Source organism: Anguilla rostrata, chromosome 12, assembly GCF_018555375.3.
Source record: "Anguilla rostrata isolate EN2019 chromosome 12, ASM1855537v3, whole genome shotgun sequence".
NCBI lineage: Eukaryota > Metazoa > Chordata > Actinopteri > Anguilliformes > Anguillidae > Anguilla > Anguilla rostrata.
Window position 1 is genome coordinate 8,816,862 of NC_057944.1, and position 24,185 is coordinate 8,841,046.

Consider the following 24,185-nt stretch of genomic DNA (forward strand, 5'->3'; position numbering starts at 1 on the left):
AAAATTATTTTTCAAAAAGCAAAGACGGTTTCCTTTAATCAAATGCAGGGTTATTGGGGCACTGAGGTGCTTGTTTAATGCTGGGCTGAATAGACTGAAAGATTCCCCCTAAAATTGCTTTTTCCCATTTGGCTGAATTTTTCAGGGGGAAAGTGTACAAAAAAGTGGGGAAAAAAAGGAAAAACGACTTCCTTTCAGATTTTTTAATTGCTGGGAAAAAGAGGCTTAAGAAGCAGTTTTTTTATTTTTTATAATGAATCGACTCAAAATGATTTATGGACCTACATAACCTGGCCTTCCGACCCAGAGGGGGAAGGTTTGATTGAGCCTGATGTTTAGAGGCAAAGTCCTTTTTGATTTTTTACCCACTTATTTATTTCATATTAATTTATGTTTGTGGGGCAATGTATGATTTAATTTGGGCAGCCGGCAACCTCCAGTAATGGTTTGCCTAATGCTTAATACTTATGCACACACACACCCTCATACCACACACACACACCCTCATACCACACACACACACACACACATACGCCCTCATACCCACCTACACCCGCACTCATACCACACACACACCCTCATACCCACCTACACACACGCACACACACCCTCATACCCACCTACACACACGCTCACACTCACACACACTCACACACACACTCACACAGACACACACACTACACACACACACACACTCTCACACACCCACACACACACTCACACAGACACACACACACACACTCACACACACACACACACTCACACACACACACACTCTCACACACCCACACACACACTCACACAGACACACACACACACACACACACACTCTCACACACACACACACACACACACTCGCCCGTGGCTGATTGGGTCAGGCTCTGTGGGATGTGGAGGGGGGATTTGTCGAGTGTCAGTCAGACGCAGACCCCAGCTCCTCACTCCCTCCCTTCTGGCCGGGCAGACACATTTCAGCGGAGTCATTATAATGCCGTGGGACGGCTGCTGTAACGCGATCGATTACACTGTCCCGTCTCATTTATTTTACAAGGGCCCCGAGTTCCAGGACCTTTCCTGAGTCCGGCTCTCTCTCTCTTTTTTTTGGGGCTCTTTTTTGATTAAGAGGATGTGTAAATAAGGGCGAGGCCCATAAACAGACCTGGAGGGACACGCTGCTCACACGGCTTCTCCTCCCCGGTTTACACACAAAAAAAAAAAACAGAGAGGGAAGAAAAGAGGTTTTTTCCGCTGTTTTCCCGAAAACCGGGAGCCGCAGCCGTCGCCCCGGCGACCTGACAGCCCGGTAACGAACGACAGGGCCTCCCGCCGTGAGGACCGGGCGCGGGGTGCGCTCTGTTCATCACACGGAGGAGGAGCTAATTGATTTCGGGGCTGATTCCGTTGCGTCGGCTGTCGCCCTCCAACATGGTTCTGGGGCTTTATTTTTGTTCTTTTTACCTCGGTTATGAAAAAGGTGTAAGGAGGGGAGTGTGGGTGCATGCAGACACACACACACACACACATACACACGCGCACGCACATGCACACACCTACACCACCATACACACGCACACACACTCATACACGCGCACACACACACACACACACACACACACACACATCTCCTACATACACAAACACTCAAAACCGTGTGTCTCTCTACACCCCCTGACAGCAGCTCCCTCCCATGTCTGTACTGGGCTCTGTGTCACTGACTCAGAGTCAGCCGCAGCTCTCTGCCACGCAGTGGGGAGGCCCAGCTGAGGGCGCTGAACGCTGATCCTGGATCAGCCGTCGGATGCGGAAAGTGTGCGGGAGGGGGACTGCAGCCGGTTTATGTGCTCCCCGTCCTTCCGGGAGGGGGGACGGGACGGCGTTCGTAATGGCGCGTGACGTCGGGGGGGGGTGGGGGGCGCGCGTGTGGCCCCTCTGGTTTAAACGCGCGGAGACGCCCGGCCGGAGGGGGAGAGGCGGGTTTGTTTTCAAAGCAAAGGTCAGCCTCAGACGCATCGATTTAGCATTTGGGTTTTATTTGCGCGCGGGTCCGGGGGGGGCTGGCATTAAGCACCGCTGCCCAAGCCCTTTGTTTTTTTCCACGAGAGGCGGTGGGCGGTGGGCGGGGGGGCGGGGGGGTGGGGGGGGGGGGGACAGCCGGGCCTGCCGGTCGCTCCCGGGGGGGGCCGTCGCCGCGGCGATAATAAGTGTGAGATTCGGCGGCGGCGGCGGCCCGGACGCCACGGTAACGGCCGCTAACACTTATTACCGCGCCGGCGATTGGAAGCCCGCGCCGTCGCCCAGGTGATTTCTGTACTTGAGAAGAGATTCTTTTTATTTATTTAGTATTATTACTTTTTCGCTTTCGTGTTTCGTGTTCCTTTTTTTCCTTTAGAGGAGAGGGCCACGGTGAGTCTCGTTTTGCGGCTGGTCTCCGTAAAAAAAGTTTTGTCAGAAAGGGTATTTTAAAGCACAGACAACGCTTCCCCGTGATTGGAGGTCGCCCGCGGCCGCATGACGTGTCGGATACAGCGTATACAGACTCAGACAGCTGTGGTGTTTTTATTTTTAGCCGTAACACTATAATGTAAGGCATAATGAAAATCGCCATCGTGGAACGGAAGGGGTGAACTTTTCCTTTATCGCTGGAGATGAAGAAAAAGTCATCGTTCTGAAGAAGTTTCGTTTCCACGGATTCCTATGATTTCTATGATGGCTGTGTGTCTCCAAACCTGGCGGACATGCAGAAAAGCCTGTGTGTGGTGCATGCGTGCAGCTTCCGTAAATAAATCCCGCTGTTGACAGGCTTCTTATTCTGTGGCGGCCGTGCTGATGTAGTGCCGATGTGTCACATAGATGAGTCTGTGCAGGGGAAACGCTGACAGGTTTTTACATTTTTTAAAAAAAACTTTATTTAAAAGGCGAGGGCATCTTCCGTGGCTTCAGTGAATTCTTGTTTTTAGACGTCTCTCTTAGGAGTCCTGGTACGAAGCGTTCTGTCTATTTGAATAAACAGAAACGGTTACTTCTCCCACCACCTCCCTGACCCTGTCCGGCTGGGTGTGTTTTTTTTTTGTTGTTGTTGTGTTTTTGGGAGCGTCGGAGGATTTGGTTTTCCGAGGGCCGAGCTGTCAGTCAGCCCGTGTTCAGAAGCAGCGAGTCGCTCCCATTGGCTGGCTGTTCAGACATGAGCTCCCTCTGTCCAATCGGGGTCATGAGCTCTGACGGAGTAGCCCCCACCCCACCCAAACAGCAGCATGTCTCCCGAGCTCACAGAGTATGCTTTGGTGAGGAGAGGGCTACAGACAAGACTGGGAAGTAAAGATTGAGACGGAAACGATAAGGCATAAATATGGTTAAAACAGAAAGACCCTGCGCACATCCAGTCATTAGCATTAGCATTAGCATTAGCACTGAAGACGAATGCAAGCAGAGGGGATAGAACAACGTACCCAGCCGCTATTCTGGCTCTCTAAGTGATTTAGTATCGCTAACGAAGAGTAATTCTGCCTCTGTATTGTTTCTCAGGTGTGAATATTTTGCCCCTCCCCCTCCCACCTGCACCCAGCGCTCCCCTGCACTAACCCCTGTACCGCCTTCAGATCCATTAACAAAGTGCCCCCCCCAAACGCTTTGCAGTTTAATTGCATCAGTTTTCCTGGAGATTACTGAAGTACAGGGCAAGCTGCTAGTGGATTTGTTTTTTATCGTTTCTCTAAGCCAATCGTCTGTCTTCGCAAGGGCTCCAGACTGCAGCGGTGGGCTGAATCTATCCCAGACTGCCGTGCTGTTTCTGAGCGATGATCGTTAGGGGGGGCGTGACCTCTCTCTGGCCCCCTGGTCTGTGATTACTCTTTTGTAAAAGAAAGAAAAACAAACTGAGACAACAGACATGGAGGAAGATAAGAAGCTTTTGTGTTTCTTATTTTTTTGAGCAGTGTTCGTGGCTGGAGGGGTGGAGCAAAGAGAGAGAGAGAGAGAGAGAGAGAAAGTGAGAGTTTAGGCTGTCAGCCAGCCTCTTAACACATTGGTGGTGGAGATGTTCAGGAAGGGTTAGCAGGAGTGGAACAGGCTGGAGGCAGTGAGAGGTGTGGGTGTCTTTGGGAATTGTTTTAGGATGTCCTGATGAGGTTGTTCAGGAAGTCATGGAGGGAGGAGGGGTCTTGGCTTCAGATCCTGTCCAAATTCCCCTTTGGGCGGGGCTACATTCAGATAACATTGGTATGGGGATGACGGCTTATTGGGGAGGGGGTGAGAGGGGACACCGTCCCCGCGTCTGACCTTGTGGACCTAGGTAACCTCACTCTGTCAACACGTGAACTGAAAGATGGCATCCTGATTCGGCTCTCTGGGTTTAAGCTTCGAGATCGATGTTCTAGCGCTTTCCTTTGACCTGGCTTAATGCCACAGCTCACGCGCATGACAATATGGACGGTTTCGTGCGAGCTGTTTGACACGATGAGGCGTTCCCTCGACTGGATTGCGTTCTCCGAGTCTCCGGCTTTTAACTGCTCGACCGCGGTCTTATTGGCTGCATTGTCCTGCAAGATGCTCCAATCGCAGATGTGAATTTGAGAGGTCTGGAGCGCTTGCACAGGCTGATTGGTGGAAGGAGCGCGCTAACCTTGGGGTTTGGGTTAGGGTTGGGTATCTCCCTGGTGGGGGTAAAGGCTGTCAGAGGGGCATAATCTCCCCACTCCTCACAGTGCTCGTGCTGGCAGGGTGGGTGGTGATTAGGGTTAGGGTTAGGGTTAGGGTTTGGGTTAGGGTTGGGTATCTCCCTGGTGGGGGTAAAGGCTGTCAGAGGGCATAATCTCCCCCACTCCTCACAGTGCTCGTGCTGGCAGGGTGGGTGGTGATTAGGGTTAGGGTTAGGGTTAGGGTTAGGGTTTGGGTTAGGGTTGGGTATCTCCCTGGTGGGGGTAAAGGCTGTCAGAGGGGCATAATCTCCCCCACTCCTCACAGTGCTCGTGCTGGCAGGGTGGGTGGTGATTAGGGTTAGGGTTAGGGTTAGGGTTTGGGTTAGGGTTGGGTATCTCCCTGGTGGGGGTAAAGGCTGTCAGAGGGGCATAATCTCCCCCACTCCTCACAGTGCTCGTGCTGGCAGGGTGGGTGGTGATTAGGGTTAGGGTTAGGGTTAGGGTTTGGGTTAGGGTTGGGTATCTCCCTGGTGGGGGTAAAGGCTGTCAGAGGGGCATAATCTCCCCCACTCCTCACAGTGCTCGTGCTGGCAGGGTGGGTGGTGATTAGGGTTAGGGTTAGGGTTAGGGTTTGGGTTAGGGTTCGGTGTCTCCCTGGTGGGGGTAAAGGCTGTCAGAGGGGCATAATCTCCCCCACTCCTCACAGTGCTCGTGCTGGCAGGGTGGGTGGTGATTAGGGTTAGGGTTAGGGTTAGGGTTTGGGTTTGGGTTAGGGTTGGGTATCTCCCTGGTGGGGGTAAAGGGTTAGGGTTTGGGTTTGGGTTAGGGTTGGGTATCTCCCTGGTGGGGGTAAAGGCTGTCAGAGGGGCATAATCTCCCCCACTCCTCACAGTGCTCGTGCTGGCAGGGTGGGTGGTGATTAGGGTTAGGGTTAGGGTTAGGGTTTGGGTTAGGGTTGGGTATCTCCCTGGTGGGGGTAAAGGCTGTCAGAGGGCATAATCTCCCCCACTCCTCACAGTGCTCGTGCTGGCAGGGTGGGTGGTGATTAGGGTTAGGGTTAGGGTTAGGGTTAGGGTTTGGGTTAGGGTTGGGTATCTCCCTGGTGGGGGTAAAGGCTGTCAGAGGGGCATAATCTCCCCCACTCCTCACAGTGCTCGTGCTGGCAGGGTGGGTGGTGATTAGGGTTAGGGTTAGGGTTAGGGTTAGGGTTTGGGTTAGGGTTGGGTATCTCCCTGGTGGGGGTAAAGGCTGTCAGAGGGGCATAATCTCCCCCACTCCTCACAGTGCTCGTGCTGGCAGGGTGGGTGGTGATTAGGGTTAGGGTTAGGGTTAGGGTTAGGGTTTGGGTTAGGGTTGGGTATCTCCCTGGTGGGGGTAAAGGCTGTCAGAGGGGCATAATCTCCCCCACTCCTCACAGTGCTCGTGCTGGCAGGGTGGGTGGTGATTAGGGTTAGGGTTAGGGTTAGGGTTTGGGTTAGGGTTGGGTATCTCCCTGGTGGGGGTAAAGGCTGTCAGAGGGGCATAATCTCCCCCACTCCTCACAGTGCTCGTGCTGGCAGGGTGGGTGGTGATTAGGGTTAGGGTTAGGGTTAGGGTTTGGGTTAGGGTTCGGTGTCTCCCTGGTGGGGGTAAAGGCTGTCAGAGGGGCATAATCTCCCCCACTCCTCACAGTGCTCGTGCTGGCAGGGTGGGTGGTGATTAGGGTTAGGGTTAGGGTTTGGGTTTGGGTTAGGGTTGGGTATCTCCCTGGTGGGGGTAAAGGGTTAGGGTTTGGGTTTGGGTTAGGGTTGGGTATCTCCCTGGTGGGGGTAAAGGCTGTCAGAGGGGCATAATCTCCCCCACTCCTCACAGTGCTCGTGCTGGCAGGGTGGGTGGTGATTAGGGTTAGGGTTAGGGTTTGGGTTAGGGTTGGGTATCTCCCTGGTGGGGTAAAGGCTGTCAGAGGGGCATAATCTCCCCCACTCCTCACAGTGCTCGTGCTGGCAGGGTGGGTGGTGATTAGGGTTAGGGTTAGGGTTTGGGTTAGGGTTGGGTATCTCCCTGGTGGGGGTAAAGGCTGTCAGAGGGGCATAATCTCCCCCACTCCTCACAGTGCTCGTGCTGGCAGGGTGGGTGGTGATGAGCCTCACTCAAAATGGAGAAGGAGAAACTACTCGACTGCTCGTCTCCTGTTCTGCGTCTATTTTTAGTTTTTATTTTTTGTTTGGTTTTTTTTTTTTTTTTGGACGGAATTAGTTTTCGTTTTGTTTGTTTGTTTTGTCTGCAGAACACGTGGCGTAATTGCATGTTTAAATGATTGCCAGGCAGGCTGGGGGATTTGCTCCTGTTTGTTTTTTTGTGAACGCAGACGGGGGTGAGGGAGCGTGGGGATGGGGGGTGGGGGGGGGGGGATAATGGGGAATGCCGCGCTACAAGCCTGTCAGGCAACCGCCTGTACACACCTGTGGCTCCTGGTGATTAGGCTCCCTGTCCAGACCCTCACCTGGGTTACGCACGGGGGGGTGGGGGGGTGGGGGGCACGGGGGGGGGAGGGGAGGACCGCGCTGCACCTGCTCAATCTGCCAATCGCGGCCGCCCCTGTCACCCTCACAAAGGTTCACCGCACAACCCCCCCGTGCTGCTAAAAATAGAAGCGGATGAGAGGTAGTGCTCCTTTTAGCCGGCTCTCTGAGAGAGGCACAGGTAATGATACTGTCTGTTATGAAACCCAGGGGCTAGGAGGCCTAGGAACGGCATTACCCTGGTTTCGGGGGTTTCAGTCCTCTTTGTGTGCGCCGCGCCCGTACGGTTCCTCCCCTAACGTCCGCGGTCGCGTCTGTGTAGTGCGAGCAGACGACGTTTGCAGCGCTGTGTACGTTAAAACTCGCTCTGTTAGACGGTGATGAAGCACAGAATTCCGCTGTTCTGGGTGTGAATGTAAGTCAGGAGTATTGCTAAGTGGCCTATGAGGCCTTCAGCATTTCATAGGACCAATCAAGATGTGTGTCCCTTTGTCCTGTGAATGATTTTATCCCCCCCCCCCCCCCCCCGCCTCCTTGAAGCAGTAGGTATCAGTTTAATTATGATCTCTTTTTCTCTCCCTCTCTCTCTGTCTCTGTCTCTCTCTCTCTCCCCCTGTCTCCCTCCTCCCTCCTCTCTCTCTCTCTCTCCCTCTCTCTCTCTTCTCTCTCTCTCTCTCTCTCTCTCGTGCACACAGGGTTCGGCTTCGTAACCTTCGAGAACGAGGACGTGGTGGAGAAAGTCTGTGAAATTCATTTTCATGAAATCAATAATAAAATGGTAAGTCCCTTCTCCCCGGCTGAAGAGTTCTCCACCCGGGGATTAACGTTTCGTTTGCTCTGTAGCGGGAAAGGGAGGAACGGGGGGGGCCACAGCTGGGGGGGCCACAGCGGGATGTCACAGCAGGGGTGAGGGGGGGCAGCTGTGGGTAGCACTGGGCACTGCGATGCACACAGGGTCACAAACGATGGAATTTGCGGGGCCTGCCAGTTTGAGCTGCTGGGGTGTGCCAGAAAGACAGGGCAAGTGGGGCAAATTTTACTCAAAATCCCCAAAAATCCATGTGGGAAAAACTCAGCAGTGCCGAACCAGTCACCCGCCCGCTCCCCCTGCCACACTGTACACTGCGCAGTGTTAATTTAACTCTTACAGTGTACGAGTGGTATCTATTGGACTCATACGTACTCTGATGGTGTTGAATTAACACTGGACATTTTGCTGTGCGCCTGCCACCAGACTTAGACAAAGTCTTCACATCATTCTGCTGGTTGCATTCACTCAAATGGACTCCACTTGTGTTGCTATACCGCTTGTTTAGATCAGGTGTGCTTCAGACTGTCCTTCTGACAGGCAGGATGTTTGTGTGTTCTGTGCGTTCTCTTTTGTGCCCAGGCAGACGGGTGAGGATGCCTGGGCTGAGGGGGTGGGAGAGGGGGGGGGGGGGGGGGGGGCTGGGGCGCGTTGGGTAGGGCGGGGTGTAGGTGGCTCTGGCTCCTCGGATGGTGGGTCCGTCTCCTGGCCTCATTTCCCCTCTGTGGGCCCGGGACGCGCGGCGGGACGGGGAGGGGGTCCGAGCTGGGTCAGCGCGCCCCACAGCCCCCACGCCGATTTCGGTTTTTATACCATATCGCATCAAACGGTCTCATAGGTCCGGGACCGGCGGGCGAGGCACCTGTACTTTCTTTACTTTTTCTCTCTCTCTTCTGAGCAGGATTGATGCCATTCATCAACTGCCTGGATTAAATTGGGCTACTGGGGAATTGCATGCATTGTTAATGTGAGCCAGGGGGAGGGGGAAGAGAGATGGGGAGGGGGGGTATTTTAAATCCTGCTTCCGTGGCTGACGGCTTCCTCCTCAGTGACAGCCCTGTTCCGGTGCCTTGACTCCCGGTTTGGGAGCTGGTGCTGTGTGAGTGGTGCTGTGTGAGTGGTGCTGTGTGAGTGGAGCTGTGTGAGTGGAGCTGTGTGAGTGGAGCTGTGTGAGTGGTCCTGTGTGAGTGGAGCTGTGTGAGTGGTGCTGTGTGAGTGGAGCTGTGTGAGTGGAGCTGTGTGAGTGGAGCTGTGTGAGTGGTGCTGTGTGAGTGGAGCTGTGTGAGTGGAGCTGTGTGAGTGGAGCTGTGTGAGTGGTCCTGTGTGAGTGGAGCTGTGGAGTGGTGCTTGTGAGTGGAGCTGTGTGAGTGGAGCTGTGTGAGTGAGCTGTGTGAGTGGTGCTGTGTGGTGGAGCTGTGTGAGTGGTGCTGTGTGAGTGGAGCTGTGTGAGTGGAGCTGTGTGAGTGGTCCTGTGTGAGTGGAGCTGTGTGAGTGGTGCTGTGTGAGTGGAGCTGTGTGAGTGGTCCTGTGTGAGTGGAGCTGGTGCTGTGTGAGTGGAGCTGTGTGAGTGGTCCTGTGTGAGTGGAGCTGGTGCTGTGTGAGTGGAGCTGGTGCTGTGTGAGTGGAGCTGTGTGAGTGGAGCTGTGTGAGTGGAGCTGTGTGAGTGGAGCTGTGTGAGTGGAGCTGGTGCTGTGTGAGTGGAGCTGTGTGAGTGGAGCTGTGTGAGTGGAGCTGGTGCTGTGTGAGTGGAGCTGGTGCTGTGTGAGTGGAGCTGTGTGAGTGGTGCTGGTGCTGTGTGAGTGGAGCTGTGTGAGTGGTGCTGTGTGAGTGGAGCTGGTGCTGTGTGAGTGGAGCTGTGTGAGTGGAGCTGTGTGAGTGGAGCTGGTGCTGTGTGAGTGGAGCTGTGTGAGTGGAGCTGTGTGAGTGGAGCTGGTGCTGTGTGAGTGGAGCTGTGTGAGTGGAGCTGTGTGAGTGGAGCTGGTGCTGTGTGAGTGGAGCTGGTGCTGTGTGAGTGGAGCTGTGTGAGTGGAGCTGTGTGAGTGGAGCTGTGTGAGTGGAGCTGGTGCTGTGTGAGTGGAGCTGTGTGAGTGGAGCTGTGTGAGTGGTGCTGGTGCTGTGTGAGTGGAGCTGGTGCTGTGTGAGTGGAGCTGTGTGAGTGGAGCTGGTGCTGTGTGAGTGGGGCTGGTGCTGTGTGAGTGGAGCTGGTGCTGTGTGAGTGGAGCTGTGTGAGTGGAGCTGTGTGAGTGGAGCTGTGTGAGTGGAGCTGGTGCTGTGTGAGTGGAGCTGTGTGAGTGGAGCTGGTGCTGTGTGAGTGGAGCTGTGTGAGTGGAGCTGTGCGAGTGGAGCTGTGTGAGTGGAACTGGTGCTGTGTGAGTGGAGCTGTGTGAGTGGAGCTGGTGCTGTGTGAGTGGAGCTGTGTGAGTGGAGCTGGTGCTGTGTGAGTGGAGCTGTGTGAGTGGAGCTGGTGAACAGAGGATGGACTGAGAATGTGTCAGTTTAATTTTAAAACGTCACTTATTCCCTGCGTTATTTTTGCAAGTGGAAGGCTAGAAGCCCGTGTGCATATGCTAACATGCTAATGCTTGATTTCAACATTATAATTATTATATACTACTAATAATAATAATAATAAACAAATAATCGTAATTGTTTGTTAGTTGTAATAACTAGTAATACATATAATCCATTACTGATTAATAATTAATAGTTATAGTTATTGTTGTTATTATTATTATTATTCTTTTAATGCAGTGTAAGTATAGTCCCGACAGTTGTAGGTTGTCATTCCTCTAAAAAACACATTCTGTTCCATTTTTTTTTTACAGTTAAAAAAGTGTGTTTACTGTAACGTTCGTAAAGAATTTATAGGATTTCAAAAAAACACTATCAAAGTATTGTTGAATAACAGCAGTAACTCATTATTTATCAGCCCTCCCATAAAGTAACATGATTTATAGTTTTTTGCCTTATATATTTTTTCCGCTGGCAACATTGCTGCTGGGTTCTTTTTTACAGTGCGTGCTACGGCATGCTTCTGAATTGCATCTCTGTAAGGATGAGAGAGAGAGAGAGAGAGAAAAAGAGAGAAAAACAGTTAAATGAATTATGCAGGCCTCTGGAAATAAATACATTTTTTTACCTAAATGTTTTGGGAAGAGATTGTTATTGTAGTCTGTTTTCATTCTAGTATTTTCTGTTTATGGTATTATTTTTGTTCCCTACTACGCTCCTGTGGTTTGGGGGGGTTGGAGGTGGTCTTATCCTGTATGTCCTAAAGTACAACAGCCACAGCGCTAAAGCCTGCTTCATTCCTTACATCTGTCAGTCTGAGAGTGAGAGAGAGAGGGCGAGAGAGAGTGAGAGCGAATGTGAACTTCAGCTTGAGAGGCAGTCAGCACTGGAGAGAGATGGAGCGAGCGATCGAGAGGGAGAGAAGGATGGACGTGAGAGGGGGTGGGCGATCGAGAGGGAGAGAAGGATGGACAGTGAGAGAGGGCGGGCGAGCAAGTGGGAGAGAAGGATCGACAGTGAGAGAGGACGGGTGAGCAAGTGGGAGGGAAGAACAGACAGTTAGAGAGAGTGAGTGAGTGGGAGAGAAGGACAGACAGTGAGAGAGAGTGAGTGAGTGGGAGAGAAGGACAGACAGTGAGAGAGAGTGAGTGAGTGGGAGAGAAGGACAGACAGTGAGAGTGAGTGAGTGAGTGGGAGAGAAGGACAGAAAGTTAGAGAGAGTGAGTGAGTGGGAGAGAAGGACAGACAGTGAGTGAGTGGGAGAGAAGGACAGACAGTGAGAGAGAGTGAGTGAGTGGGAGAGAAGGACAGACAGTGAGAGAGGTAGAGTGGGAGAGAAGGACAGACAGTGAGAGAGGGCGGGCGAGTGGAAGAGAAGGACAGACGTGAGAGAGGGCGAGTGAGTGGGAGAGAAGGACAGATGTGAGAGGGGGCGGCCGATCGAGAGGGAGAGAAGGATGGACAGTGAGAGAGGACGGGCGAGCGAGTGACAGCGAGAGAGGGCGAGCGCGTGGGAGAGAAGGACGGACAGTTAGAGAGAGTGAGTGAGTGGGAGAGAAGGACAGACAGTGAGAGAGAGTGAGTGAGTGGGAGAGAAGGACAGACAGTGAGAGCGAGTGAGTGAGTGGGAGAGAAGGACAGACAGTGAGAGAGAGTGAGTGAGTGGGAGAGAAGGATAGGCAGTGAGAGAGAGTGAGTGAGTGGGAGAGAAGGACAGACAGTGAGAGAGAGTGAGTGAGTGGTTGGCGCAGGTGGTTTGAGAGCTGCGAGGTTTGAGACGGTGAAATAATGGTGAGGGAATGTGAAGGAGCAGGCCAGCGAGGTTAAAGGCCTCTCCTGAAGCTCTCTTCCTCTCCTCCGTCATCCCCTCTTCTCTGCGGCTTCATTTCCTCTGCTCTGTCTCTTTTCTCTTCTCGTCCGCCTGTTCTTCAGAGTTTATAATGAAGTGCCTCCGAGCGCCTGGAGTCCACTCATTCCGAACATTCCTGTGTCTGTTAGCACTGATCCTGGGTCAGTCTTTCTGTTAGATGGCTTTCCTTCTGTCCATGGCTGATCTGCCTCACAGCTGGGGGGGGGGGGGGTTGTTTTTTGGAGAAGGTGGGTTGTGTGACACAGAGCAAATGACCATTTGACCTTAGTATGGAGCTCCTGTGCGGTTTCTCCTGCATTTGTCCTTAGTATGGAGCTCCTGTGCGGTTTCTCCTGCATTTGTCCTTAGTATGGAGCTCCTGTGCAGTTTCTCCTGCATCTGTCCTTAGTATGGAGCTCCTGTACGGTTTCTCCTGCATCTGTCCTTAGTATGGAGCTCCTGTGCGGTTTCTCCTGCATCTGTCCTTAGTATGGAGCTCCTGTGCGGTTTCTCCTGCATCTGTCCTTAGTATGGAGCTCCTGTGCGGTTTCTCCTGCATCTGTCCTTAGTATGGAGCTCCTGTGCGGTTTCCCTCAGGGGGATTTTAGGGTTCAGCAGCGGTGCTGGAGGATCACAGGCAGCTGACTGAACATCTCCTGACCTCACATTCCGATCCCACTGGGGGCGTCCCCTCCACCCTCTCTCTCTCCTGTTTCCTTTCTCTCTCTCTCTATCCCTTCTCCATCTATCACTCTCACTTTATCTCATTCTCCCTCTGTCTCCATCTCTTTCTCACTGTATACCTCCCAGTGATTACATGGCTGTTAACCCCCCATCAGCACACTCACTCACACCTACCCACACACATACACACACACACACACACGTTCAAACACACACACGCACTCAAACACACACACACACATGCAATCACAAACACACACACACACAAAAACACGCACAAACACACACACACACACACACACACACACGCGCTCAAACACACACACACACACATGCACTCACACACGCATGCAGGCACACACAGTCTCAGACCTGTGTTTTCCATCTGGTACAGATGTTTTCAGGTTGCGTTCCTTGCGTGGTTGTTGGACGTGGGTTGAGGCTTGTATGAGCTGATCCTGGATCACCAGTCAGAGGTAGCAATTACAGTCTCCATGGCCATAGAGTTTTCCCCTGTTGGAAAACGTCCTAGAGAGAATACCATAAAGCAAGCGGGAAAGTGGAGAGCGGTGGGGTGTTATGGGAAGGTCGGCAGTCCCTGTACATGAATATCAGCTTCCTATGAAATATAAAACTCATTCTGTGAAATTACTGGCAGGGTTCAGCTGAGACTGTGCGTGTGGCGCACCTGCCACCTGCGGTATTTTAAGGCCAGGTTAAGCTAATGGAAGGGAATTGCCATGTTTGAAAAGATGACAGCAATTTAGTCAGTTGTAGTCGTGCGCTCACTCCTGCAAAAGTGCTCTCCAAGACCAGAAATGTCAAAATATATTGAATAAAGAACATTTCTTACTGCGTGAGGGAAAAAAACGCATTTGTGTGTGTGTGTGTGTGTGTGCGTGTGTGTGTGTGTGTGTGTGTGCTCGTGCGTGTGTGTGTGTACTGTATGTGCATTTGTGTGTGTGTGTGTGTGTGTGTGTGTGCAAACGTGTGGGTGTGTGTACATGCATGTGTTTGTGTGTGTGTACTGTATGTGCGTGTGTGTATGTGTGTACTGTACGTGCATGTGTGTATGTGTGTACTGTACGTGCGTGTGTGTGTGTGCATGCGTGTGTGTGTTTAAGTGTGTGTGTGCATGTTTGTGTGTGCGTGCATGTGTGTGCAAGCGTGTGGGTGTGTGTACATGCATGCGTGTGTGTAAGTGTGTGTGTGCATGCGTGTGTTTGTGTGTGTACTGTACGTCCGTGTGTGTGTGTGTGTGTGTGTGTCTGTGTGCATGCGTGTGTGTGTGTGTAAGTGTGTGTGTGTGTGCGCGTGTGTGTGTGTGTACTGTACGTGCGTGTGTGTATGTGTACTGTACGTGCGTGTGTGTATGTGTGTACTGTACGTGCGTGTGTGTTTGTGTGTACTGTACGTGCGTGTGTGTATGTGTACTGTACGTGCGTGTGTGTATGTGTGTACTGTACGTGCATGTGTGTAGTGTACTGTACGTGCGTGTGTGTATGTGTGTACTGTACGTGCGTGTGTGTTTGTGTGTACGTAGTGCGTGGTGTGTTGTGTACTGTCGTGCGTGTGTGTATGTGTGTACTGTACGTGCGTGTGTGTATGTGTGTACTGTACGTGCGTGTGTGTATGTGTGTACTGTACGTGTGTATGTGTGTACTGTACGTGCGTGTGTGTATGTGTGTACTGTACGTGCGTGTGTGTATGTGTACTGTACGTGCGTGTGTGTATGTGTGTACTGTACGTGTGTATGTGTGTACTGTACGTGCGTGTGTGTATGTGTGTACTGTACGTGCGTGTGTGTATGTGTGTATGTGTGTACTGTACGTGTGTTTAAGTGTGTGTGTGCATGTGTGTGTGTGTGTATGTGTGTGTATGTGTGTACTGTACGTGCGTGTGTGTATGTGTGTACTGTATGTGCGTGTATGTGTGTATTGTACGTGTGTGCGCGTGTTGAGGGGTGGGTTATGTTCAGAGTGTTAAGGGCGGTGAGAGAGCCATTTTGCACATGTAATTAGCCCTGCCCAACACTGCGAGACAGACAGCGAGGGATGGCACTGCTAAGCTGGTTGGCTTTTACGGCGTCCCACTGGTGGCTAATGTAATGGATAATACATGTAGAGATGAGCGTCTGTAATCTATCGCTAACTCACAGCTTTAATTAGACAGCTCATATTTCTGAATTGTGTGTGCGTGTGTGCGCACACCTGTGTGTGTCTCTGTCTTGTCCATGTAGAGCCATCTCACTGCACAATAGCCAGTTAACTAGACGGCTTGCTAACCAGTCAGTTAACTACCGAGAGGCAATTGTCATCTTTGTTTGCGATGGACTGCCTAGTAGTAGTAGTAACAAGTAGTGCAAGTGCAGCTGTTGCTAAAGCTTACTAACCAAGTAGCCAGTGTCCTTGGTGGGGTTGCTAGACATCTGTTTTTCGACTAAAATGACTGGTTTTGTGCGTGTCTGTTCTGTGGTCCTGATGTCCCATCAGAGTGATAGACAGAATAAATTCAGTGTTAGTCTCAGTGCTTTAGTTCTGAATGCCCATTGGTTCCGCTGCTCGTTGGCTGTTCCGGCAGCGCACGCTGTCCGATTCTGACAAATTCCACGTCAGGCAGCGCTAGTCCGCGGGGCTGTTTATTTATCTCTCTATAATACACTGTATTTCACAAAAAACTCTCTCGCTAGAAGTAAGCTTCTGAAGGATGGCTCTTTAATTTGCCTGCTGTCTGAACAGGCCTGTCTCTCCACTTTATTGGTGGTTCTCTTTGTGGTTTAGCCCTCCTCAGCTAACAAATGAACTTGATTTTTTTTTGCATCATTTTTTTCAGATTGGCTGAGCAAGTGAACTCACTGGAGGAATAAATGTACTGGAGGGGATTACATTGACTGGGTTATTGTTGTTATTTGTAAAACTGCTGGTCAAATTCAGTTCAGTTTATTTATAAACTGAAGGTCCCAGATTGCTGCTCTGGATCTTTCCAGCCCAGTTTTACTGTGTGTGTGTGTGTGTGCGTGTGTGCACGCTTGTGCGTGTATGTGTGTCTGTGTGTGTGTGTGTGTGTGTGTGTGTGTGTGTGTGTGTGTGAGAGTGCGTGCGTGTGTGTGTATGTGTGTGTGTGGTGTATGTGCGCGTGCGTGTGTGTGCTTGCATGCGTGTGTGTGTGTGTTTATGTTTGTGCGCGTACATGTGTGTGTATATGTGTGTGTGTGCATGCCTGTGCGTGTGTGTGTGTGTGTGTGTGTGCGTGTGCGTGTGCGTGTATGCTTGCATGCGTGTGGTACCTCAGATGCTGTAAAATAGATGTTCTCTTTTGGAAGCATAAACGGCTCCTGACAGCTTCTCCCCGCCTCCTGGTCCTTTTCTGTGGGAGAATATGGATTTAGGTGTCAAGCCAACTGCCTGTAAGTGTATCAATAATGTAGCGGGTCTGCGGTCTCTGATGTGCTGTAATTTCATTCTGCTCGCTGTGAATTATGCCCTCCTGTTAAAGAGAGAACTGTCATAGCTGGGCTCCCGTGTGTGTGTGTGTGTGTGTGGTGTACTTTATGTGTATATTTTATTATGGTTTTTTACCTTTAAATTGCAGGGATTACTCATAATACATAATCAATTTTGTCGTTTGTAACCTTTAATATTTGTTTTTGGAGAATTTGCGGCCCCCCCGCGCGCAGCGTCGGGCTGTGGGACGTGTCTGGAATGAGCGCGGCGAACGTCGCCCCCGGCGGGTAACCACGGCGCTCCCGCCCAATCCGTTCGGGGAATATGAAATCGTCGCGCGTTGATTTTTTATTAACTTCGGCCTTAGCGCTTCTTAAGCGTTTTGTTTTATTTTGCCGTGGAGCGGAAGCCAGACTGGCACCCAAACTGGGACCGGGACCCTTGGGTCGGGTCGCTGGGCGGACTGACAGAGGAGACGGGCGCGTTTCCGTGGGAGACCGAGAAGCCTGTCGTGTGCACGCACGTGCGTGCTGTTAAATCGCACATCGCAACGGCAGCGCTAGCTCGCACAGATTAGCCTCTTTAGCGACCGTAAACGTAGCGCGTTTTACAGTTCGCGGGGCGGTACGCTACCTGCGGCGTACGTACTGCACGTCTGTTCTTTGTCGTGGAGGAAACTGAAGTCGTATTATTTTTTATCTGACTGACACAAAGGAGCTTGGAAACTGGCACTCTTTTTTTTTCTTCTAAGATATTTCAGACCCGAGTTCCTGTTGAGATGAAAATGATTAGACCTCTCTCTCTCTGTCTCTGTCACTTTATCTCTTTCTTTCATTCTCTTTCTTTCCCTCTGTCTCTCTCTGTCTCCCTCTCGCTCTCATTGTCTTGCTTTCCGTCTTTCTCTCCGTCTCTTGCACTCTCTCTCTCGCCCCCTCCCATCTCCATCTCTCATGTTTTCCATCTCTCTCTCTCTCTCTCTCTCTCTCTCTCTGTCTCTCTATGCCCTCCTGATTTGCTGCTGTCCGTCTTAATAAAGTGTCCCCGCCATGACGGTGATGGGAAATGAGCCGGATGGCGGATACGCGGGGTGGGGGGGTGGGGGTGGGGGGGGGCGTGGGGCGCTCGGGGGGGAGCGGGGGGGTCGTTGATTCGCGCGCTCCGCTGAGAATGTTAACCGTGTCGTCGTGGCGACGCAGCTGCTTCTCAGAACGCTCGTTTGTTTTGCTTCCTCTCCTTTAACGGGCCTTTGTTCCGTTCCGGTCCCTTTTTTTCCGTCGCTCTCCTCTTTCTTTCGTGCGCGGAGGTCGGGGTCATCCGGCGGGACAGAGCTCTGGCGGGACGGGGTTCTCTGTCCCTCTCTGCTGCCTCTCTGTCTCTGGCAGGACGGGGTTCTCTGTCCCTCTCTGCTGCCTCTCTGTCTCTGTGCGTGTGCATCAGCGGCGGGTCGGCTGGAAGGGGGCGTATTTTGGGCACGACTGGGTCGCTGGAGTCGCAGTGCTGGGGGACGCGCTCCTCCCCTGAAATCATTGTCCGAAATGAATAATGACTGATCAGCAGTTGGCTTTCCTGTATGCCCTATTTTTCTCTCTCCCTCACTCTCTCTCTCTCCCTCTCCCTCCCTCCCTCCCTGCCTCCCTCCTCTGGCCTTCCATTAAAGGGAAAGATGGATCTGTTTAAACAGAAGTAAGCAAATAGTGGTGCCCGTTCTCTCAAACCAAATCCAAATAGCTTCTATAATCAGAGATAATTTGTTGAAATAATTTGTCGTGATTTCTGAATATTTTCCACAATATAGGAGAAAGTGTGTGTCTGTTTCCTCCTCTCCTGTCTTACAGTGACCGCATATACGTTCTTCTTTTGGTAACCATGTTATTCCGGTGTTGGCCTTTTTCAATCGCAAGCGTGTGGTCTCTGAGCCTGTTCTCGGTCAGGATCTGTCTCTGCCTTGTACCTCTGACGGAGAAGATATGCTCAGCTAATGCGTGTTATCTTTTTAGGGTCCGATCAAGTTTGTTTTGTGTTTTGTTTACGTGAGCCCAATATTCCAGAAAGGAGATTTTGGTCGGTTTCACAACTTGGTTTCCTCTGATTCGTCGGTAACCAGTGTGAAGCTGGCCTGTGTTTTGTGTCAGTTGGGTTAATGGGTTAGTCGGCTTCATTACCAGCGGACTGAGGGGACTCTTCATGACTGAGCTCTTGGGCTCTCATTGCCTTTAATTGTAATGTGTCCTGAGGGCTTGAATTGAGGCGCATCCAGAATTTTTGTGATCATTTTTGAATATGAATCATTAACGGATAATGGCCTAATTCTGCCCTTCATGTATTTGGTAATAATGAATAATTAATAATAATGAATTAATAGTAATTTATAATATTATCATTAATAGTAATAACACACACACACACACTCACACACATTGAATGACTAAGTGCCGATGCAGTGTGTATTCTGGGTAAAATGTGAGTTGTGTTAGAGGCAGGCGAGTTATGCTGTCCAGTGCCTCCATCTCTCTCTCTCTCTCCCTCCATTTCTCTCTCGTTTTTTCCCCGTGCGAGCACGCTGGCGTGTCGCGGCCGCACGTGGCAGGCGGAGAGGCGCACGCGGGTGGGATGGGGGGTGGGGTGGGGGGGTTGGGGGTAGGGGTGTTCGCCCGCACGCGTGCAGTCAGTCACGCGTGGCTCCTGTGTTCACACGGCCTCCCAGGCGTGTGCGGTGGCCCAGTCAGCCTTAATGGCAGTGATGGCGTAGGGGGAGGGGCTTAAGTCAGCCTTAATGGCAGTGATGGCGTAGGGGGAGGGGCTTAAGTCAGCCTTAATGGCAGTGACGGCGTAGGGGGAGGGGCTTAAGTCAGCCCTAATGGCAGTGATGGCGTAGGGGGAGGGGCTTAAGTCAGCCCTAATGGCAGTGATGGCGTAGGGGGAGGGGCTTAAGTCAGCCTTAATGGCAGTGACAGCGTAGGGGGAGGGACTTAAGTCAGCCCTAATGGCAGTGATGGCGTAGGGGGAGGGGCTTAAGTCAGCCTTAATGGCAGTGATGGCGTAGGGGGAGGGGCTTAAGTCAGCCTTAATGGCAGTGATAGCGTAGGGGGAGGGGCTTAAGTCAGCCCTAATGGCAGTGACAGCGTAGGGGGAGGGGCTTAAGTCAGCCCTAATGGCAGTGATGGCGTAGGGGGAGGGCTTAAGTCAGCTAATGGCAGTGAGGCGTAGGGAGGGCTTGTCAGCCTAATGGCAGTGATGGCGTAGGGGGAGGGGCTTAAAACAGCGGCCACAGGGACAGGGACGGAGGGAGATCCGGGACAGAGAGAGAAAGAGTGATGATGGTGAGAGAACGGGGGAAAGAGGAAAGGACAGAGAGGGACAGACTTCTGAAAATACCCAAATAAATTTGTACTGTAAAGATTTGGGTCGTTCTGTTGTCAATATGCAGTAAAGCCACATTGACATTGGACAAGGAGAGGGCTAGAGAGAGAGAGGGGAGATGGTGAGATAGACAGAAAGACAGACGAGATGGAGAGATAGAGAGTGTGAGATGGAGAGAGAATGAGGAAAGGACAGAGAGGGACAGACATATGAAAATACCCAAATAGTTTTGTATCGTAAATGTTACGGTCATTGTGTTGTCAATATTCAGTAAAGTCACATTGACTCATTAAAGCTAGCGGACAAAAAACAGAGGGAGAGAGGGAGGGAGAGAGATTTTGATATGGCGGACAGGGAGAGGGCGAAAGAGCGTGGAGATGGTGAGATACACGGAAAGACAGGCAGAGATGGAGAGATAGAGAGTGAGATGAAAGAGCGAGAGAGAGTGTGAGATGGGGAGGCAGAGAGAGAGAGAGAAATGGGGAGGTAGAGATGGAGAGATAGAGAGAGAGTTAGAGAAAGAGATGAGGAGGCAGAGATGGAGATAGAGAGGTGGAGGGAGAGACTGCCTCAGGTTGGTTAGCCTCCTGCATCAGTGAACTCAAACGCCCTGAAAGCTTTGGTGGTGCCATGGCTATGAGAGTGTGGGCGCGACACCTGGTCCTGAGAGCACCTTGTGCAGTGCCTCAGCACCATTGACCTCCTCATGGTGCGTCAGCTTGTGCTGAAGTAGCAGCGTGTGAGTAGCGCTCGCACCATGTGACTCACGGAGCACTGTAGTACGTTCAGCCCTGTGACTCACAGTTAGGCATGGAAGTCAGATTACATCCTGACGCTTGTGCGCTTCACCATTGATCACGTAAGCAGCTTGTGACGAGCGTTCAGTTGTGACTCATGAGAGCAGCCTTGTGAAGTAGCGCTTCAGACACCATTGTGACCTCACAGTGAGAGCAGCGTTGTGAAGTAGCGCTTCAGACACCATTGTGACATCACAGTGAGAGCAGCCTTGTGACATGGCAGATTTAGAATCCTCTGACTACACGTCTGTGCCTGAGTCGCATAAAACAACTTAAGCTTCTAACTTCAGTGTGTCCCTCATGGCAAGTAGGTCCCTAATATATGTATATTTGCATATAGTATATATGCTAGAGAGCTTTTAATTGCATAGCAGCAAAGGAAAGGTCTGCAGGGGCTGAAATGTTTTCCTGGCTGCTGTGCAATTAATGGCAGACTTTAAAATGTATTTATTACGTGAGAGAGCGGACATTTTCCATTGTTGACACGAAACCGCTTTGACCCGAGCAGACGCATGTGAAAATACCTACTCGACGGGAAACCACCTAATCAAACCATCTACGCGGGTCTCCATGGTTACATATCAACAGCGGAGAAATGTCAGCGCTCGCGTAATGTGTTATTTGGACAGTCTGTAATTACCCAGCGGCCATACGTTTCCTTTGCTGCTGTGCAATTAAACGCCGTCTAAAACGGAGGGAAAATGTCCTTGTCGTATATATACATATATATATATATATATATAGATATATATACATTAAGCTCTGCGGCTCTGCTGTTATGACTTGTCATAATGTTGAGGATCTGGAGCTGCTCCCGTAAGTGTTTAGCTGTGTAAACGGGCGGCATGTCACACATAACCTGTGTGTAGTTGCTCTGGATACTGCCATCCCCCGCCCCCCACCCCCCCCCCCCCACCCCCCCCGTATGAGCCAGTGAGTGATGTAATGTCGTTCAGACTTGAGGTGAGGGAAACCCAGTGACTGGGGGGATTGCAGTGCGTTTGGTCTCTGTTCTGATCTGCATGCAGGAGCTAACAGTGCCTCATGGAGTCAGAGAGACAGAAAGAGATGGAGAGGAGTAAAGAGAAAGAAAGAGATGGAGAGGAGTAAAGAGAAAGAAAGAGATGTTCATCCTGATAAAGAGAGGTCCTACCACTCCTGCCGCTCCCCCTCTTCTTCCGTCGTGAAGATGACTCATTGATTCGTCCGCCCTGATCTGCTCAAAGCCACATACGTTCCTTGTGAGATGCGTTGCCTGTCGTTTTAATGTTGTTTGGACAAGAGAAAGTCCAGGATGCACACGCTATTGGAGAACAGGGATCAGGGTTGGGGTCATCTTCTCTATATCACTCTTGTCTTTCCTGTTCTGTGGGAAATGCAGGAAACGTCCTGGGCATGTTATCAAGAGGGTGATGGTTCAGTTCAGTTGAAGTAAAACTGAGCGACCTGAATTTCTTAGGTTTGTGTTCGGCCGCTGATGTTTCAAATGTAAGATATGGATAACTGCCAATCACATCAATGATGTACTGTGATGCGTATGTATGTTAACCCATTGATGACTTTGCTGTTAACAGCTCTGTTTTGGGTGCTTGGCTGTTGACTGGTGCAGGATTGGTGGGGGGGACGGGGCGGAGTTTGCTCACCTGACTCTTGACCGAGCCGGCGTTGGGGAGTGTTCTGGCTGCTGACTGCCGCAGGGCTGTGTTTTTGGCTCCCTCTGCAGGTAGAATGTAAGAAGGCCCAGCCGAAGGAGGTGATGTTCCCCCCTGGGACCCGAGGCCGGGCGCGGGGCCTGCCCTACACCATGGACGCCTTCATGCTGGGGATGGGCATGCTCAGTAAGTACACCCGGGAAGGGGCGGCGTGGTCTCTCGACCAATGAGCCACCGGCTTTCATTTACAGTGCTGTTTACTGCCTCCACCTTAGGAGGGTAATGACGTCCGTTTGTCTGTCCAACCATGACAAACGTATCGGGAAATGTAATGGCCAGATTGCCATCAAATTTGCTGCCCACATCCATGCTCCCGATAGGAGGAAATCGGTTGATTTTGGTGACCCCATGACCTTTCCTCTAGCGCCACCATCAGGCCAAGCCTCTGGAAAAGTAACGACGGGATTGCCAAGACATTTGCAGTGTGCATTCATGTGAGGGGAGACTGTTGTGCCTTGGTGGAGGTCTGCGCTCTGCTGAGTGCATTCTTTCTAGTTAAACCTTTAATTTACCGGACAGATGGAGAGAGGACTCTCTGTTCCCTTTGGCAGTGATGACCTGGGGAATCAAAGTGGGCGGGAATTCCAGGGATTGTGTGGCCAAAATCAGCCAATATGTATTAAATTATCCAGGCTATTTTTTCATGCTCTTTTGGCCATTTTCTCTCAGCTCGGAAGGCCCAGGTTTGGCTGCTCATGGCTGCTTCTGTGACATAGTGGCTTGACCAGCCTTGTGAAAATAGCGCTTAAGACATCACTGTGACATAGCAGTGAGTGCAGCGTGGTGACACAGCGGATCAGACAGCTCTGTAACCGTGGCTAATGCGGTATTGTGACATCACTCAGGATGGCATTGTGACATCATAGGTTTAGAACCCTCTGACTAACGTGTATCTGGGCTGCGGCTCTGCTGTAATTGCTTGTCATAGTGTTGAGGATCTCGAGTCGCTCCCGTGAGTGTTTAGTTGTGTAAATGCGCAGTGCGTTGGGCCTGTGTTCTGATCCACGCGCGGGAGCTAACAGTGCCTGATGGCTGTGACTCCTGTGGCATGATGTCATCATCTCCCGGGAGACGGAGACAGGAAGATAGGGAGAGGAGCGGAGAAGGAGAAAGGAGACTGAGTGGCAAGGAGGTGAACCGTTGACTCAGATCTGCTCACAGGCGCATAAACACGCTGTTTGTCATTCTCGTGTCATTTTGTCGAGACGAAAGACCAGGACACACGCGCTGTAGGAAAACAGGGATCAGGGGTTATCTTCATCTTTATCACCCCCCGCCACCCCCATGCACCCCCCCCCACGAGCAGATCTGGATCTGTGCGTCAGTGACAGGAGATAATTGGCGTGAGATTGATGGTCTGTTCAGAGTAACTGAAGCAAATAAACGGTTCTGTGGCGGGACGCGGCGGTGCGGGGGCCCGGGGGCGCGGCGGCCGCGGAGGCTAACGGGAGCCGGGGGGGGGGGGGACGACAGGTCGCCCCACCCGTAATTCGGCTCGATGAAGCGTCCTCACCGGGGACCCTGAGTATGAAATATGCGCTTGATATTCGGGCCCTGCGCCTCCCCCCCGCCCGGCTTCCCCCCGGCCCCGCCCCGCCGGCCGAGCCGAGCCGCCACCGCACATTACCGCGATAAATGAAGAGGAAAATTGAAGTAATGCTGAAATGTAGATGTGTGATTTCATCTGTCTGACCTGCACAGGGCTGAGTAATAGGATGTGGATATAACAAGGGGCCTCATTTCGTGTGCACTGGGGCCGGGGGGGGGCAGGGGGTGGGGGTGTCTGGGAGGCTCTAAACTGTTGCCCCTCCACATCAAGCCTATCTCCCTACCCCCATCCCACAATTTAAATTTTTTTTTAATTTTGGGGAACTGTAATGACTGGA

At 51.6% G+C, this 24,185-nt stretch overlaps 1 protein-coding gene across 5 annotated transcripts in view; it reads left to right on the forward strand.

Annotated features, from left to right (window-relative positions):
- msi2b (musashi RNA-binding protein 2b) overlaps positions 1-24,185 on the forward strand; it is a 239,845-nt gene that overhangs the window by 160,715 nt on the left and 54,945 nt on the right. For all 5 annotated transcript variants that reach the window (XM_064301190.1, XM_064301189.1, XM_064301188.1 and 2 more), the window contains 2 exons: positions 7,831-7,913; positions 22,311-22,425. In XM_064301190.1, the coding sequence (XP_064157260.1) occupies positions 7,831-7,913; positions 22,311-22,425 (198 nt within the window). The remainder of the gene's footprint in view (positions 1-7,830; positions 7,914-22,310; positions 22,426-24,185) is intronic.